Source organism: Taeniopygia guttata, chromosome 2 (genome assembly GCF_048771995.1).
Source record: "Taeniopygia guttata chromosome 2, bTaeGut7.mat, whole genome shotgun sequence".
In the NCBI taxonomy this organism is placed as follows: Eukaryota; Metazoa; Chordata; class Aves; order Passeriformes; family Estrildidae; genus Taeniopygia; species Taeniopygia guttata.
The window spans coordinates 118,932,118-118,951,358 of NC_133026.1; the positions used below are offsets into that span (position 1 = coordinate 118,932,118).

At 45.3% G+C, this 19,241-nt stretch overlaps 2 protein-coding genes across 4 annotated transcripts in view; both read right to left on the minus strand.

Moving 5' to 3' along the window:
- Positions 1-365: 365 nt before the first annotated feature.
- PRDM14 (PR/SET domain 14) lies at positions 366-7,136 on the minus strand. The gene is made up of 7 exons (XM_041714011.2): positions 6,905-7,136; positions 6,578-6,811; positions 6,018-6,301; positions 5,570-5,840; positions 3,870-4,072; positions 2,514-2,615; positions 366-593 (listed from the first exon to the last, which is right to left on the minus strand). Exons 1-7 carry the CDS (start codon positions 7,134-7,136, stop codon positions 366-368), a joined length of 1,554 nt encoding a protein of 517 aa, XP_041569945.2.
- A 6,581-nt stretch (positions 7,137-13,717) lies between these two features.
- Positions 13,718-19,241, minus strand: part of NCOA2 (nuclear receptor coactivator 2) — a 186,870-nt gene continuing 181,346 nt past the window's right edge. For all 3 annotated transcript variants that reach the window (XM_030266319.4, XM_030266320.4, XM_030266321.4), the window contains one exon: positions 13,718-17,861. In XM_030266319.4, the coding sequence (XP_030122179.1) occupies positions 17,850-17,861 (12 nt within the window). In that variant the 3' untranslated portion in view covers positions 13,718-17,849. The remainder of the gene's footprint in view (positions 17,862-19,241) is intronic.

The following is a 19,241-nucleotide window of genomic DNA, read 5'->3' on the forward strand; positions in this document are numbered from 1 at the left end:
ATCAGCTTTAAGAAATGCACCTGATAAAAATATACCTTACATAAGCTTTGATACAAACTGTACCAGGCAGTCCACAGGCATTGGAGATGCCGAAAAACTCCTCACAGTGATATTTGTGTACAAAGGGCTTTGGGGAGGTACAATTCCCTCCTGCTTAAAGACAGAGTATGGGAGGAGAAGGAGAGTAATCAGGGTAGACCCTGTTCCCTGTGCTCAGCCATGTGCCCCGGGTCCAGAGACCAGACCTACCCCAAGAGCCACTGCAGGTGTCACCTCCTGCGCCGCGCACACAGCCACGCACAAACAGATACACACAGACCGAAATACACGTGAGCTGGTCCGGGACTCGTCCGTGGGCTTCCTGCCTAATGAGCAGCATGAACCTTCATGTGGAAGTTGCAATCCTCCTGCTCGGGGAAGTGCTGGCCGCACACGGAGCAGGCGCAGCCCTTGTCCTTGCTGTGCGTGCGCCGCACGTGGCTGTCGTGGGCCGCGTGCGAGGCGAAGGCTTTGCCACAGTGCTTGCACTTGAAGGGCTTCTCCCCCGAGTGCTGGCGGATGTGAGTGCGCAGGATGCTGGATGCTGTGAATGCCTGAAAGGGCAGGGATCATCGGAGAGGAGATGGAATTGCAGGCAATTTGCTTTCACACGTGCAATCCCCACCTTCAGCTAACCCAGACCCCATCAGAAGCAAGTTACCCTGAAAATTAAGTCCTGAAATAGCTCAGGTTTCCACTCCTCAAGTAAATGGAAAAAAATAATGAAAACTCCCAGCAAGGAGGAATCAGAAGCTAACAGCTATTGCTATACAGATGTGGCTGAGTCCATGGAGATGGATGAAGCTCAGAGAAAGATTTCTGAGCAAAGACACCAGTAAATATCTTCTATACGTCAGAAGGAATACGTCAATACTAGCCTAATTAGCTTTGCAGCTCCTTTATGAGTGGGAAACATAATGCAGGCTTTTCTTCCAGTTTTTGTTTTTACAGGTTCATTTTCCCTGCTCCATCATACCCTTTTCTTTCTGCAGGCAGATTTTCTAGCCTGTTCCCCCGCCACTAACACTTTTGAGTAGCAAAGTCATAAAGACTTCTTCATTAGGAGATAAAACTCACTCATTAAAATTTGAATAGGAATGTTGTAAACTTGCCTATGTTTCCCCCATTTTTTCTTTTCCAAAGAGAGGCAATTTCAGGCCCTTTAGTGTTTGCAGACCACATAAAATAAATACTCCCTAGTAATTTTTCACAGCAAACAATAAATCTTAGATCCCTTTCACTGGGAATCTTAGAGCACAAAAAAGATCATAGACTCCTCTACATAAGTCCTTGGAGGTATATATCAAGGGCGAATATATGTCTTGGGGAGAGAATGGTGATGTTGACCTAGCACTGTTCCTTTAATCTCACAATGCTCTGAAATAAGTGACCACTGATTTCCAGCAAAGGAGCTGGAAAAGCAAAGCCACTGTTAGAGGGAGAAGAGGAAAAGAAGAATTGTAATTGCATAGGAGCCAGTGAGGATTTATTAAAACAGACTCTGGTTTTCCAGCCTGAGAGATTATGGCTATGTCCTAGGATAGCTGCATCCTGCAGCCTGAGGACTAATAGCTTAATCTCATCCAATCCACAACAGCCCAACTAGAATGGGCTGGGGACTGGTCAAATGTCCTTAGAGATCCCTTTACAGAACAAACTGTAAAGCTCTGCCACCTCCTCTTGTGATTTGAAGATTAAGGATTGTTTCATCCTAATCTCTGTTCAGCATGATCATGAGGAGACAAAAAAAATATAATAGCCAAAAGGAATTTTCTCTAAGATTCTTTACAGCAGGACACCTCAGCTTTGTGTTAGTCCAGCCAGTCATAAACAAAACTTCTCTCTACAAAATCAGGAGCAGCTGATGGGGCTCCTGCATTGCATGGACACTCCACAGCACCTACCAATATTCATCCTGTGTGTCCACATGCTGTCTGCTGCAAGAGCAGTCAGCACTTTCACAGGGAGAGCTCACCTGAATCATCCCTGCTGTGATGGGCAGTAACAGCAGAGCACATCTCTGATCGGGGCTGTATGGTTCTCCTTGTGTTCTTTTTAAAGTGAAACCTCCATGCCTGTCTGCCCATCAACAGCCCTGATATTTCAAGGTAAGCATGCACAAATTCATATTGTGCAGGTTCATAGACCAAATCTGTTTATTGCAGTACAGAAGCAGTGCCAATAACACCAAAAATTATCTATCTGATGAAAAAGTGGGATATTGGATCTAGCTGCATGCTTTGAAATGCTCAAGCTTCCCTAGAACTTATTTCTGCAGATCACTGAGCTGGGATGAACCACAAATTCCATGACCCTATTTCTTCAGCCTCATCCAGCCCTGTCACCTTACCTCACAACTGCCCAGAATACACACCCACTCATCTGGCTACCAGTTAAACACAAAGCATTTTCTTGAGAGAAAACAAAGAAACAAAGCACAGCAGAGGGAGGGATGGGGCAGGGCTTTGCCTCACCTTGTTGCAGTAGACGCATTTGTAGGGGCGCTCTCCAGAGTGTACCCTCATGTGTTTGTTTAGGCTTGAGGACTGAGAAAAGCTCTTCCCACACACAGAGCACTGGGAGGGGCAGAAAAAATAATAAAGTTAAAAGGAAGCATGTAACTGCATAGGTAAAAGCAAAAATTAAGGATGTGGATGATGTGCACATTTCTTACATATAATCTAGATATACGCATATATTTATGTATTCATGTGTAAACACAATAGTAATTTTAAGCTGCAATAAGTTGAAATACCCAGAAGTTTAGTCTGGTTTTAAGAACAGCTTTACCTGCATATGTACATATATATATATTAAAACCATGCAAAATTTAAAATAATTTGTGTTAAAATTGTTTCAATAAAAAAATTTTATTTTACAGAACAGATAATGTTGATTTTCAGTAATAAAAAATGAAAATTTCCGTAAAATCGTTAAAAAATAAATATATAAATCAAGTCCAGTTTTAATTTTTTCTCTAAAAGACAAACTACCTAAAGAATAAAATAATTTGAAATTTACCGAGGAAAGGGAAAGGAATTATATGGTATTTAATAGAATATTTTTTTTATCTGTTACTACTTCCATGCAGATATTCTGACATGGTAATAGTGCCGTTTTAGTTACAAAATATTTTTTTCCCTCAAAAAAATACACATTGTAGGATGATCTATAAAATAGATATTTGGAGAATTCTGAGGACTGATTTAACTGTGCCATTTCAAGCACTAGAACTTGCCCCTCCCAAGCTTTTAGAAAAAGCCTGATTTTCCATTCCCACTGCTGCTGGAGAAAACTAGTGCCAGAAAAGCAAGGTGTTTGGTGGAGATGAGTAAAGCATTTTAAAGATTTGCTTTCATCAGTTGAAAATCTGCTTCATACTGAATGTGAATGTAAAACTTTTAAGCTCTGTTTGGTCCAACAGACACAGATAAAAAGCTGTGGTGGGGACCAAAGGGTGGGGTGTGGGAAACACACATCAGACATCTCTCCCCTGATCCTGGACAAGCCAAGAACCTTTAAGCACAAGTTAACACACACACCGTGTAAGAAAAGAAGCGGCACTCATATGCAGTGATCCAAAAAGCCCAGGAGAAAATTTGTTTCTTTTTAAACTCTCGCTGTGGAAGTGGGGTTTATTTTCCCTAAATTTCTTTAACCAAGCTGTGCTGCACATGACAAGCTCTTCCTGAGCAGTCCCATCAGGAAACTGCCAGGGAAACTGGAAGAGGAGGAAGGTCATCAGCATCTTCTCTGGACCAAAAAAAGACTTAATATTAAGTACCCTCAGAAGAGCCAATGCCTACGGAGAGTCTCGGGAGCAGGCTCACCTTGTGAGGTCTGTGCTTTTCGTGAACGTGGAGAATATGGATCCTCAGCCTGTCTCTTTTTTCAAAGGATCGGTCACAAAGGTGACAAGGAAATTTGCGGTCCCCCTGGTCCACGCAGCGGGTGTACTTGAGGTGTTTGTCCCGGTAGTACTTGTAGGCAAAAACTTTGCCGCAGCGCTCACACTTGAAGCTCTCCCCGGCTTCTGTACAGCAGAAGGGAAAGTGCCACCCCTCCGTTACACCACGGCAAAAGGGACTCAGATTAGATCTGTATCCTTGCCGGAGCCGGGACCCCTACGGGGAATTTTAAGTCTCTGACTGATGCTGGCAATATCATTAACAAAATACTTGTGCCGCGTCTCCTGAGCGTTCCCAGTGCTCCCCTTGCCTTTTTAAAGGAGGGGAACAAACTAGAACACACAGTCCACTAAAATTACTCTGTTTAGCTACTAACTTCACCAAAAACAGGATTTCATCGTTGCATATCCATAAATAGCAAGAAATCATGTGAAAAAACAACTCGGAGTCCCACATAAAATCTTCTCCCCAAACGGAACCATTGTGAGATATTTCTTATCAAGAATTGTCCGCAAATTTTACCTACCATCCCAAAAGGAAAAATAACTTTGCACACCTTTTCTATTGTTTTCAAATAACTATCGAACAAAATAGCATATTTATTTGACTTTTTTTTTTTTAATTTAAATTATTTTTTTACCACTGAATTTAGGAAAAACACCAGAAAATTTTCAGGCGTTTATACATCCTTTTCTGTCTTTAATAAAAGCAGCTTTAGCTTAAGCCTTAAGATGAAATTAACAATTCAGCATCTGTCTGAATTAGACACTTCAAGAGAAGAGGTACAAAATTTTCCATGCCAAATTTTCATGCGAATTTGCTTCTCTCCCTTTCTGCTGCACCCTGCCGATTCATTCCTTCCCAGCTTTTCCCGCACTGGCACAAACCTGTTTTCCCCATACATAAGTTTTGATTATAAGAACATCACGCTTTCTATACATTACAGGTAGAACTACCCTCCCACTCCCCTCACCCTGGCATAAGTGCATTTGACATTTCTTTTGCAAGCAATATTGGCATTACGTGATCGGAACGACTTCAGCCTGCCTCATTTACTGAGAGCGTTAATTATACGAAAGTCAGCTATGCAATCCTAAAATGAAACAGGACCAAAGCTGGAATAACCCCGAAAACCCCATCTCCTCCCAAAACGGGACCCTGAACAACGGCGCTGCGGGGCCGAGACAAGTTCAGCGCAGGACCACCAGATGTTTTACAATCGTCAGAGCAAACAAGGCTTTAAACTCCCCGAGGAACCGCGGACTGGGAGCGGACTGCCGGCGGAAGAAAGAAAAGGGAGCCTCTTGCTCCGCGCTGCCGGCAGCCCTCGGTGCAGCCCCCCGGATTGCCGGCGCCGAGGGGAAGCTGCTGCTTCGGGGTGCTGGATGCCGCAGGGAGGGGCGGCCGGGCAGATCCGAGGGACTGGGGCTGCGGGGCCACCGCCCCCGCGGCAGGACCGGTCACCCACCACCGCCTCATCGCAGGGTCTAGGAAGCTTTTAAAGTAAAACAGCTGGACAAAGGTGGTGCCTTTACCTCCCCTCGCGTGAATCTAATCCAGGCCAGGCACACGTCCGTGGGAATAAGGGGCAGTGTCGCTCAAGGGGTTGCCGGCAGGCTCACCTTCGGGGTGCTGTGGGGGTTTCTTCCCCTCTGCCATGCCCTTCAAGCTGATTGGGATGCCCAGAAATTGCACGTAGCAATCGCCGTACCACACCAGCAGCTCCTGGTTCGGGAAGATTTCCTTGCAGGTCTCGTAGAAGATTTGTCCCTGGCACTGGATAGCCGTCAAATTCTGCTCCTCGGGGAACCTAGCACAGTTCACCAGGGACATCCAGTTGCCAGTGGAGCCCTTCCCGTCGATAAAGTGGCTCAGACCACCGTATTCAAAGATCTGGAGAGCAGAGAAAAAAGGATCAGGTTTGACCTTCCGCACACGTCCCGCTTTCAGCAGTCCCACCACCCACACCGGGCCGAGCCCCTCTTGCAGGCTACAGTAGAGGGGACGCCGAAAACCTCGCCCCGGCCCCGCGCTGGGGGTGCGGGGTGAGCCCGACGGTGCCTCCGCTACCTCCCACATCAGCGAGTTGTCGTCGTAAGTCTTGATCTCGCTCGTGTTGACCACTTTGCCTTGGAAAGGGCCGAAGCGGACTCCTTTCGGGATGGGGTCCGTACAGAAGACTCCGAGCTGAGACACGTCCCCGTAGGCCACCCGCAGCACGGAGAGCCCTGCGGGTGACAGGGGGCTGAGCGCGGCGCGGCGCGGGCGGGCACAGCGCGGCCGCCCCGGACACCTACCTTCGGGTAGCTGCAGCGAGTCCCGGTCGAGCAGCGGGGCGGCGGAGTCCGCAGCGCCTGCGGAAGAGGAACCCCTTCTTCAGCATGGCACCAGCCCTTGCAGGAGCGGGTCCTGCCTCCCCGACAAAGGCCGCAGCCCGAATCACCCCCGGCTTTTTCCAGGTGTGGGCTCGTAACGCAAGAACACCACCGGGAAAATAAGTCCGACGTGCCTCCGGCGATGCACCTTGAGCCAGGCTGCCTGCACCCCTTTTGGGACTGTCCGTGAACCCTCCCGCACACCTGGCTGCAAGGAGCGAGCTGCCGCCCAGGGTCACCCTGTGCCTCTCTCGCCTCCGTCAAATACCCCCTTACCCGAGCTGGCGGGGGACACCCGGAGCCCCGAGATGGCGTGGAGGTTCCCGGTGGGCTGGCTGCTCCGGAGTGCCCCGTACAGCACCGCGTTGAGCTCCTCCTCGGTGAAGTGGTACCTGTGGCTCTGCCCCACCGCCCCGTCTGCCCCCGGGCTGCGGGCAGCCCTGTGCGGGGGGCTCGGGTAGGGAGGCGAGAGCGACTTCGGGGCCCCCGTCCCGAGGGCCGAGCCCTCACTGGGAGGGAAGGGGGACGGCAGCCTGGTGTAGACGGGCAAAGGAAGGCTGGGGGGGAAAGGGCCGGTGGGCAGTGGGGGCGGCTCGCTCACAAAAGCGGGGACCCTGCTGAAGGGAGGCAGAGGCGACGAGGAGGAAACCAGCCCGCCCAGGGGTTTCAGGGGCTGGAAGAAGTTGGGGGCCGTCTCGAAGTAATGGGCGGGTGGGAGGAAAGAGGGGTAGTAGGAGGCGAGGCCGGCGGGGCTCATGCCGAGCGAGTCTCCGCCGTCTCCGGGGACCGACTCGCCAGCCAGGGAGAGAGCCATGTCGGGAAGAGCCAGGCCGGGAAGCAGGGGGGCAGACGCCTGGGTGCTGCCGGCGCGGGGTCCCTCTGCGGGGCGGGACGGAGGCACGGAGCTGCCCTTCGCCGTCGGGGCGAGCGGCCGGCCCCGCCCGGCCCCCCGCGGCTATATCGGCCCGAGCAGCGGGGCGGGGAGGGTGGGCACGGGCGGTGGCGGCCGCCCTGGGGTCACACGGCCCCGGGGGTGGGCGGGGGTGTTGCCCCGACCGGCACGGCTACCCCGGGGCGGAGCCACGGCTACTCACGGAGCGGCCGGGCCGCCCCTCCCCACGGTGGGGTAGGGGAGGGAGGGGGTGATGGGTGGTCCGGCCTCCCGGACCCACCTTCCCCACCGCCGCCTCTGCCCTCCGCCCCTCCGAGCCCCGGGCCGGCCGCAGGTTCGTGGCTCCTGCCTCTCCCCGGAGCAGGAGGCCGGGGTGCGGGAGCGCTGCTCCCCACGGACCGCCTGCTGCCGGAGGGGAGGGCTCCGCATGGCTCCCACACAGTGTCTTCGGGGGTTGCAGGGATGTGGTTTGAATATGGAAAGGCAGAAAACACCGCTGGAACTCCAGTGACCTGGACAGACGCAGTCTTACTCACTGCAGACTTCACGGGTACAGCTGAGGTGCTTTTACCCTACCCTGGGGCTTCCTGTCAGGTGCTTAGCAGAACACTGGGCTCCTGCCGGGGTTTTCGTGGCTCCATGACCACGCCTATGCTAACCTGCCCAGGATGGGACCAAAGGAAGACACCTGACCCTTGCCTCCTGCAGAGGTGCTGGGTGATCCCCCCGTCTGTGGTTTCATCTAGGGTTTTTAAAGGGTTTTCTCCTGCCTTCCTTCCATGTGGATACATGACAAAATTGCAATGAAAAGGGGGCTCGGAAGGGGCTGGAGGATCCTAGGGGCCCAGGTGTTCACTTTGCAGAGTGTCATGCCTGCTGGTGCAGAGAGATGGATAAATCTTCAGCCTTTGTATGGACAAAATCCTATACAGCATGTGTTACTGCAGAGCTGCTTGTTGAGTAGCTCATTCCAGCCTGGGTGACACTGCACATTGAGGGAAGGGACAGGATGGGCTCTGCTGCACTGTAGAGAGCTTGGGGACTTGCACCCGGGGGGCTCTCTCAGCATAGGGCTTCTGGGGCACAGCAGAGCACGAGCCAAGCTGCACACAGACACAGCTGGAGTGGGGAACATAGCCAGGCTTAGCTCCCGGAATTTTAAATGCCATTTCAGTGGTTATATTTGGTGTGCTATAAAAATTAATTAGCATAGCTCCATGTGATCCTGTGTAATATATTGTCTTCATCCCAAAGAAGGGATGTGTGAGGAAGCACTTGAAGCAGCCCCAGGCAGAGAAACCTCAGCTCCAGACACAGTCACTGCCTGCACTTGACCAGAGGTGAAGCTATCCTTTCAATCCTGATTTCTTATCTGGCCTGAATTAGGTGCTCTGAAATAGAGAGTTTGAGAAAGAATCACTGGCTGCCCCGGGGCAATGAGGGTGTTTGGCCCTCATTCCTTTAAGACTGCAATTCCTACTTACCACAAGCTTTTGTTTACAATCTCCCTTTATTTTTTCACTCAGGACATAAACACTAAGACAGCAAACACAGGCACACAACCGCACTGGAGAGAGACACAGAGCTGATCCAGTCTCCTTCAGCTGCCAAGATCCCTTCCACAGTCAGTCCAACATATCTCTGTCCCCAAAGTTGAGCAGAAACATTTCTGTAGTCTGCATTAAATGCATTGGGCAAATTCTTCTACCTACATCCATCTTCCATCTCCTACCAACCCAACTTCTACCCAGCTATCCTAACCTCTGCAAGACAAAAGTACTGAATACACTGGGGAAGCTAATATGCACAAGTCTTATGGAGAAAGTTGGAATGCAGCCTTCTAAAATTTGCTTGAGATAGTCCCTTAGCTTAAATGGCCTGATTTTTCAGTTGTCTTTTCAGTTTTAATATTTTTTTTCTAATTTTCTCTGCTTTGTGCCAAACCTCTGTTATTTGTAAAACAGAATTGATGCTATAGTGCTTTAGGAAACAGTTTCAGCCAGGCATTTCAACACAACTTTATTGATGCATCGGTAGCATAAAAGTAGTACCAGCATTAATCGGATTTACAGGAGCAAGTCTTTGAGCTCTGCACAGAAAAGTTGGAGTTATATTTAGAATTTAAATGCTGCCAGTGAATCTGAAATCTTTTGATGATGCTGTATCCAGGTATCACAGCACATGAAGAGGGAGAGGGACTAGGGGAGACATGCTCACAGTAGAGATTCAGGAGAAATGAAAGTCAAATAAGTAAAACATGAAATTTTAAAAATCTCATCATTAATTAAATTGTAGACATGACCAGGAACAAAAGTTTTCCGTTTTCTAGAAGCCTGATAACGCAGAGTCCAGGAGAGAAAAAGGGCTTGAAGCACTGTTACCACTATATTGCAGATTAATCTTTAGATGCTTTAACATCCTCTAAGAGGTTAAAGGCATTTAGTGCATTAAAAAAGTCATGACCTCGGGGAGAGATGTGGGGGAAGCAGAAGGGCAGCCTTGCAGATGCACCCCCAACAGTCCAGTCAGTACTGTGGACAGCCCCAGCCTAGAGGGCCTCCTTTCCCTGATTTACTGTCTTATTACAAAGTAATCAGAGAAGTCTATCAGCCTCCCTTCCCTGCTGCAGGATTTTAGAGTGTATTCCTTCTTTGCAGTGATGTAGGGATGCATATTAAAGACAGGCACCAAGGGACATCCCTGCAGGTGGCTAGCATAGCATTTAGTCACTTCTCAGTTTGGACACGAGTGAGTTCTTTGTCACTCTTACATCCACTCTACATCTATCTCACTCCAGGTTTAAAGCCTGCCTCCTACACATTCCCAAACACTCAAGTTACACCTGTGAGCTTCCCTGTGATCCCCCAAAAACCACAGGGCCACAGCACTCCCTGATGCTCATCTTCCCACATGTGGCCTCCCTGTGCCTCAGCACCTACACCAATACCCAGCTGCAGCATGGACATGGGAATCCCAGTGATGGCACCAGATGCTGTCATGGAAATAACCTGAATTGCAATTTAGATGAGGTCAGAGTATGAATAGTTTATTGCCATGGCAATAGAAGAGGATAGGTAGCAGAAGAGCAACTGAATCTGCTGGTGGACTATTAAAAAAAGGGGGAAAACAAAATTAAGGTGATTCAACTTTCTTTTTCTTGTACTAGTTGTATCTTTAGATACAGCAGCATTTTAATGGTGTTACCATTTGCTCTGTGACTTCACAAAAGTAATTAACTGTTCTTAACTCATTCCAAGTACACTGAGAATAGACAATTAACTGAAAAATACATGCACAAGAAAGAGGTGATGAGGCCAGGCTAAAATTTGGATCAAACCAATCCTGCCATAGAGATGCAATCCTCTTCCCTTTATTGGAGTGGGCAACTGAGTGAACACACAAGCAAAGGCAGGAATATCTGTTGTTCTTGTGTTTTAAAGACACTTCACCAACAGTTTGCAGAGTTGAGTAAGTTACTCATCAGGATCACTGTAGGACCTTCCAGCATCCTGAGTAGTTGTAGAATGAAGTGAAAAAGTGAAGTATAGCAACTGGAGAGTTTTCCTATGTTTCCTCCTCTGTCTTCTCAGGAATATCTCCTAGGGAGAAATTCCTGGGCACATCACAGAAGTTGAAGCAGTTCCACCTCCCCAGCAGCTGGGGAGTGTCTCAGTTTCCCCAGTCTTTGCTACCTTCTTCATTCTTAAATGAAGTCCCAGTGAGTGGCAGTTGAGTAGTTTACAGCACATTCAGTAGGAACTGACACATTCCAAGCAAAGTTCCTACTGCTGTGTGAATGAACTTTACCTCTGGCTGTCTGGTGGAAGGAGGGTATGAATGCTCTCTCAGCTTCTTTCTCTGCACAGAGCACCCCTTTCATCCTGGAATGTTTCTGCCTTTAGTGCCTAATTTCAGGGGAGGTGAGGGAAACACAACCTGGATGGCATTCCAACTGTCACTTGGCCTGTCCCCTGCGCCCAAACTGCTGTCGTTCTTAAAGCCAGAATCTTTTTATGATCCACAGAAGGATTCCAGCTCCATGGGGAGAAGTAACAAAACATTAATCCCATTGAAGTGGGAGTTATCCGAGCATGCTCGTGTTACAGTGACCTCTTGTGCTTCTGACACTCACACTGGCTGGCTCTGGGTTTTCCTGCCCACCTTCCCTCATGAACGAGAATGATGGCAGCATTTGTCTAATGACAGCAGCCATGGTTTGAAGGTTCACCCAGCAGCAAAGCTGAGCACAAATGCCAGAGACACACAAGGATGCTGATATGTTCAATCACACAGATTGCCATGAACAAGGTGCTACTCTTCAACTGCACCCACTCGTGGTACCCATGTAAGATGTAAACACAGCTAAGTTTCCATCTCTTCTTTAACTGGTAGAGCTCTATGTTCAGTGATGAAAGCACATCATGTCCTCCCTCTCTAGGCTCACAAACACTGATTCATGGGTGGCCTTGCTCTGGGCACTGCCCTTCTGCCTGCCCAGTATCCCTGCCCACAGTCCCAGCTCTCACACAAAGCTTTTCAGGTCCTTTACTTGCTGGCTTGTGCAGCTGGGTGCACCAAACATGAGCACTCACACAATTATCCCTTGTGCACTCCACCACATTCTGGTCATACTCCAGTGTACAGTGTACAGGGTTTTTTTTTTTGTACTCCAGTGTATAGATTTCACCCTTTCAGGCAGAATGTTCTGCTTCAGCCACTATCAAATGTTTCTTTAACTGTCCTTTAAGATCCTTTACTTGATCTTAATTTTTTTTTTTCTCCTGAGGGTCTCTCAAACTTCTGATTAGAGATTTGGTTTTTCTTTTGCCGTCCTCCACATACATCCACAAAATTGAAAAATACAAGCCACTGAAACTGGGGAATCACAGTCTCTGGACTCCAAGATTAGTTAAACCCTGTAATGCAATCAAGTGTGGTTTATCATCCCCAAAGTAAGTATACAGAACGAGAGACTGAAGAGAAGAAACAAGATATACAAGGCTTCCTCCTGGTCACAACATCTGGCTCAAACTCACCATGCTGGCTGAGGCTGCAGTCATTAGCAGCAGTAACTAAGGAGGCTCAGACTGGAACCTAAGTCTAAGAAGGGTTAATGAGGTCCATCACAGCACCCAAGTTTTTAACTCTTGGCATGTTTTTTTCTTCAGCTGAGAGATGTCCCAAGAACCTGTCCTGAAGTGGTGAAGAGCTCAATGCCCAGCTCTCAAGGACCACTGTTCACAAAAGTTCACTTGCATTGTAATTCCAACTTGGACCTATCCTGACCTACATCTCCTAAGGACTTCATCAATTTGTCAGTTCTTTTAGCTGACTTAAGGATAGGACATCTTACTGTAGCTCTGGGCTGACCTATGTTAAAAGCTGGAATTCAGCTGAAGTGCCAGCAGGGATTTCCAAAAGGTTAATTATTTGACCTTTCAAAAAGGTTAATTACACAAGTCATATATATATATATATATATACATACATACATACATACATATATATATATATACTTACTACATGCACACGGCCAACAGAATCACTCAAGGCTGCTCTGAGTTCTGCTTTCTTCACGACAAGAACTAATCCATTAGGAAGGTTTCACTGCGATCACCATTCCAGAAGACAAGGTGTGAGTTCGGTCAAAAGGCCCACTCGGGCTGTACTTGGCATCTCTATCTCCACATTTCACAGTCCAAGAACCAAGGCAGAGGCCTGATATCACTGGTTGCTCTCTGCCCTTGCCATAGCCACAGCCCAAGCACACATGACACATAGCCCTGTCTGCAAGACTCAATGCACAGTTTACCATGAGAAGGGCCTTCAAAAGGCAGAGTCACTTTTTCTTTGGTCATGATAATGGGTTAGAAGAACTTGTCCATATGTCACATGCACTGTCTCTGTCAGCAAAGCCTGATCTAGAAAGTAAAATGCAGCACTTCTCTTCCTTAAAGCCAGTTACATCAGAAGTCATCATTAGCTTGTCATATTTTGATGCCAGGAGTCATAGCTAAAACTTTTATATCTTCTTTTCAATATTCATTTCACAGCGACAACATAAGATCATTCTTTACATTGTACATTCTGGAATGCTACAAGCATTCTTGTAGCTCCTTTGTTTTTAATTGGCAAATCAAACCTTTTTTACTGTCTTAAATCCACCATTTGGCATAGGAAGGAGAACAAGCCTGTACCTCTTCTCATCTCCACATTTGAGGTCTGCCTCTGCTGACACTGTCATGAAAGATGCCCATTTCATCTTGACTGATAAAAAAAGGTACTCATAATGAACTGGTCTCATATTAAGCCACGTGATAAACATTTTCAGTCAATATAGCCCTGAAAAGATGAAATGACTTGCAAGTAACAACTAGCTGGAATATAAATTCATTACCAATGCCTGTTGCCTTTTTAAAACCTAGCAATCCATCTATCCTCCAGTGCTTTAGTGCTACATTTTATACCCTCCTATGAACAAATGAAGACACAACAGAAACCTGTTGAAATCTCTAAAGCCATGTAAAACCCGAAGGCATTAAAATTTATTAAATGATGCAATAACAACAGAATTCTTTATTTACAATAGCATTATTTAACATCAAATAAGCAAATAGCATCAGCAAAGCAATATTAACTTGCATAAATGTATTTAAAATTTCTCTGAATATATCTACTTTTGCATAAACTGCTAACACTAGAAATACAAACATCAATGCAGGTGAACAAAGTGATGTTCAGAGTCAACTCCGTTTTGAAAATAAATCACAACCTGAAACACTGTAAGCTTTCTCCTGAAGAACCATAGTTTATATATTGCTTAATTTTACCCTTGTATAATCTTTTCATATACACACATCTCAGATGCAACTTCATGATGAACTGTACAAATAAAACCCACAAATGACATAAAGGGAAAGAAATTAAATGACAGTAAATGTTTGAAGAAATGTGTCCATCATCTCTATTGAACAACATAAAGATTAAGTGATGATGCACTTATTCCAAAATTGTACACAATTCACTATACAAATATAATACATCAGACAGCTATGTAGGAATATACAAGACTTAAAAACAGATCTAAGGCATTATGCTAGATTTTAGCATTTTGAGGTTCTTGCACATAGCTTTTACCTGTAGTAAGAAACTTAAAAGATTTTGTTTTAGTCTACAAAGAAACACCAGGGAGAAAATTCTAATTAAAATCAAAGCCACTACAGTAAATTTTCTTTTGTGCAGAGAATGCTTTGCTCTTAGGCAGCATACTACCATACAAATACTAGAAAACTTTTAAATTCACACCAACAATTAATGGCTTAAGTTGCATTTCAAAACTGATTGTGTATCTTTGGGTTCTGCAAGTGGAGCTGTGCCACCCATTTCATCTGTTAAGCCCATATGAATTCTGCTTTTAAACAAAGATTAAAAAATGTATTGTATAAACTGCAAAAACATTGCTTTTAATTAATACAGGCCCAAAGGGATACCGGTGTGGGACAATATTTTAAGGATTGAGTAAAATTAATTCCTTGTAGCAAAACAGCTCACTTCACTTTTTAAACTCACCACATTACATGAACACTTAAACGGGTCGTACGACCATGTATATATGCTTATTTTTCACATTATGCGCCTTTCACATTTAATAATGTAAATAGAACACTGATTAATTGTTCTCTTAAAACAAAATCCAAGTACTTTCTCCGACAAATTTACTGTATACAGGATGAAAAATACTGATAATGAAGGGAATTGATTTGGCTTTTTTGTTTCTATAGTGATCAATATGATCAGAAGATTCCTTCACTCACTTTTCTCTTTCATTACTTAGAAGACGACAAAAGTCACAATGAACCCAAATGAAGCCAAAGTGATAGGTACAATCTCCTTTCTTTCAAAATGGCAATGGATGATGAAGTATCATAATCACTACAGATAAGGGTTTACAGGTCTGTTGTGAAATGGGACAAACTGAAACTATTTTTTTTTCCACTGTGAAAAAGAATAATCTGTCTGCAGAGGTTATGGTTAAGAACCAAAAAAGAATGGAATAGCAACAAAATTATTTTAAAATTCATTTACGCTTTGTGGTGCATGAAATTAATTACTTTAAATTTATACATTTCTTATATAAGTAATTTTTTGTCAGATACATAATGCAAGTTCAAGACCAATGTTGTAGTAATGAGGCTGTGGAGGTTACGGCTGGTGGTTATTTTTGTTTCCCATCAGCAGGTCAAAGGATGGCTCAGCTGACTAAACATTCTGCTTCAGTTCAGCAACAGAATGGTGACAGCTGAAAAAGTGTTGCTTCTCCAAAATGGCGGCACTGTCTTTAGAGACAAACACAGAAACAGCCTTTGTCATATTTTCCTCAGCCTTAACATAGAATAGCTGCTATTTTATTTGAACCTCCACCTGAATACCAAAACAAATTAAATGACAACAAGACAAACCTTTCAATCCCAAAAGGCAGGGCGGATGAGAGTGTATAAATGCATTTCATTTTACATTACATCAAAAAATTTGCGTTCAGGTTAGAAAGTTTGTGGATTAGTGTCCTGGTTCCGGCCAGGATAGGATTAACTTTTGCAGTAGCCAGGAGAGGGCATGGCTAGGACCCAGAGGTTATTCTCTAACACCTCACATCATTGCGGGGCGGGGAAGGGAGTCTCGAGAAGGGCTCTCTTCTGGATCACGCAGTGGCGGAGGGAGCATCCGGCAGGTCCTGGGTTTCCGTGAGAATAGCTTGTCTCTTTCTTGTACCTCTGTCACTAGCATTGTAGTTGTAACTGTTTTCTTATCTCATTGCTGTTTGCAGTACATTGTTCTTATGTCAACCCATGATCTTTACCTTTTGTGCCTCCAATTCCCCTCTCCAGCCCTCCACAGGGAAAGATGGAGGGGGAGCGAGCGGGCTCATGATTTGGAGAGTCTCAGCGGGAGCACTAAATTAGGGAATACCATTCCTAAACAATTAGGAATCAGCAGAAAAAAAACAGGTCAAACTCATCAATTTCTTAATATTCCAAGTCCTCAGAAACTGATGTCAGTATAGTAAAAGATTATTCAAACCACAGTGGGCAAGGAAAAAAACCAACACGCCTTAACAGTGGCCTGCTTAGTAACAGTTTTTCTAAGATTTGTTACGAAAGGATATAAACATACAAAAATCAAGAACTGGTTCCTACAGTGGCTGCATATAATATAGGTTAATTAAATGGTATTATGAGCAGAATCACAAGGCTTAGAAAATGAGAAGTCTCAAGCCTACAAATTAGGTCTAATCAAGGCATTGTGATCCTTTACAAAACACTTTTCCAGGAGACACACACGGCTAAGAAGATATCTAATTTAATACTGAAGTACCTCATTTGGAATCAATTTCACAACATGTATATCTCACAAAAATTATACAAGTTAAACACTTAAGTTTTCAACTTAAATTATTGCTTGTTTACATATAAACTGGATTTTATGTACCTTACAAAAAGTCTTCGTAGTTCACACTGCTTTAAAATAATCAGAAACATGATAGTGGTGAAGTCTGTAGTGATATCTGCTATAGGTATTACAGGAATTATTATCTTCCCAGCTAAGGGATGGGAACCAGAAATTATCATGCTTTAAAGCAGGTATCTTTGATATTATGCATCAATTCTGCCACTACCATAATCATTACATGCATTACCATTGAACTTTGCTGTTCGGCGTCCAGTAACTGGCTGTGCAGATTGCTGGAAACACACCTAAGGAATTAACAGAGTAACCTGTTTTTAAATTCTATTAGAAAGAGTAAGATGACAGAGGTCAGGAGAGCCAGGTTAAAAAAAAAAAAAAAACAGATTTGCTGATTGTTAGGAATTTAATTAAATGAGAATGCAACCAACTTGTATGTTTGGATTAATGACTTGCATCATAAACACTACCACAAAACCCAACCAAATCACCCCTTATAAACAGCCCTCTCACAAGGTAATTTTCATCTGTTTTACAACTTTAACCCCATTCAAAATTGGTCTGTATAGTTTTCTGCATCAGTTGATCTTCTCTGACTTGCTGTCAGTAGAACATGCTTGTTGGAGGTCTCTAAATGTACCAGACGTTGCTTCTACACCCTCCTCCATGCCTCCTCTCCGCCCCAAAATGCAGGCCTTAGTCTAAAACACCAGTTTTCAGACAGAACTGAATCCTTTGCACCAGACTGTGTAAGCCAGGGAAAACAAAGCAAAAAAACCCAAGGTCTAGAACTAAACAGAAACAGAACAAGAGCATGGTTGTTTTTCCTTAAATACATACATTTAAATACATTCAATCTGACATGGTTTATGAAAATTGCCTGTCAACATTTACTTTGCAGGAGAGATCTAAGTTGCACTAAGGTGAATGCAGTGAACAGACTGAGCAATGTCTGTACGCTAGCTTCAGACTGTCAAAGAAGAGGCTGCTCTTCGGCAACGACCCCCGGCTCCCCTCGGGAAGGCAGGGCTGAGTCCTGTTGGCAGCAGGCAGCCGCTGGGGCTGGCAGCTCCACGGGGACACGACAAACAGACACAGCTCTTCAAACTGGTAAGGGTTTGGGGCCATAAGCCCAGTCAGCTGAAGAAAGGAGCAACCAAACCACCCTCAGGGTCAGCAATATTTCTGCAAAAGAAGAGAAATGGGGGAAAAACAAATGAATTCTTCCTGTTGGGATAGAGAGGATGGACAGGTCAATGACATCTGGGATGCTAGAGTGCAACATCCACTGTCAACCGTGCATCACTCTAATGCTTTACACCTGAAATTTAATTGCAATTTATAAAGCCAAACTATCCTTTGTGTACAACTGACCAGCAACTCAGTTCCTTTGATATCAGTGAGGGTTTAATTTCACTGCATTCTTAGGTCCTTAATTAATTCCAATTATCCCGGATGTTATAATAACTCAAGATCATCCGCCTCTTGCAAACTCCAGCTGAAGGCATGACAATAGGGTTTAAAAGAAGTCTCATTCTCAGAATATGTGCAAAAATCTCTCTTAGTACTGCATCACTGTCAAAGAAAACAACTGCCCTGGCTCACTTACCCTTCCAAGACTCATAATGAAAAAGGGAATAAATAACTAAAGCCAGCTTCAGCTGCGGATCCCTAGAAATGTTTTTTACCTCATACTTAATACCCTTGTGATGTCTTTACACAAATATAGTACAAACTGGTTTCAGCTGAGTTGATTATCTTCTTTCTTATTCACAAAAACATCAGGATGTGGTTTTCACAGTTGCTTTAAGACTACTCCTTTCAATGGCTGCAATCTGTGCCTTTCTGTCTTCCTCTCCTTGTAAATGCCTGTTCCCATGGGGTGCTGTGGTCAGTCAGGTCAGAGAGTCAATCCAGCCAAATCCATTTTCCTCCTCCCCTGGGGTTGCTTTTCACTCACATCCCGTGGCTCTGGCTGTGGAGCAGCTCTTTGCTCACAGCTTCCTGTCACGCATGAGGAAGGCCCTGTTTGCTCAAGAACAGTGCTGGTGGGTAGGCAGCTTTCTGCCAGTCCACACGCATGCTGCGAGGCTGACTTCTGGAAGCTGCCTAGACTATGCTTTGGACCTTACTACACCTTCCTCTGCATTCACACAAGGCCTAGAAATGCAGCTTTACTGACAAATGAATTCAGTGGTAAGAATTATCCTGTAAAAGCAGGAAAAACAAGGTCCTACATGTTTTGTACATCTCCTGTTCCCAGTTTGGCTGGTGCAGCTGGAGCTACTTGAGTGTGACCAGCCATGGGCAGCACTGAGCCCTGATCATGGCTCCTTCCGTCATCACAGCATGGAGACACCACACTCACATCCCTCATGCCCTGACTAATATGGACAAACTAAACTTTGACTCCTCTTTCTAACAACATGCTGAGAGGCAGTTCAGGGACCCTGTTAGTGGTTTTTGAAGTGGAAACAAAAGTGAAAATCCAAGTATTTCCTTATTTTCAGGGTGCACATTTAGGAAACAGTATCTCCAGAGAGACACTAAATAAACACTCCCACT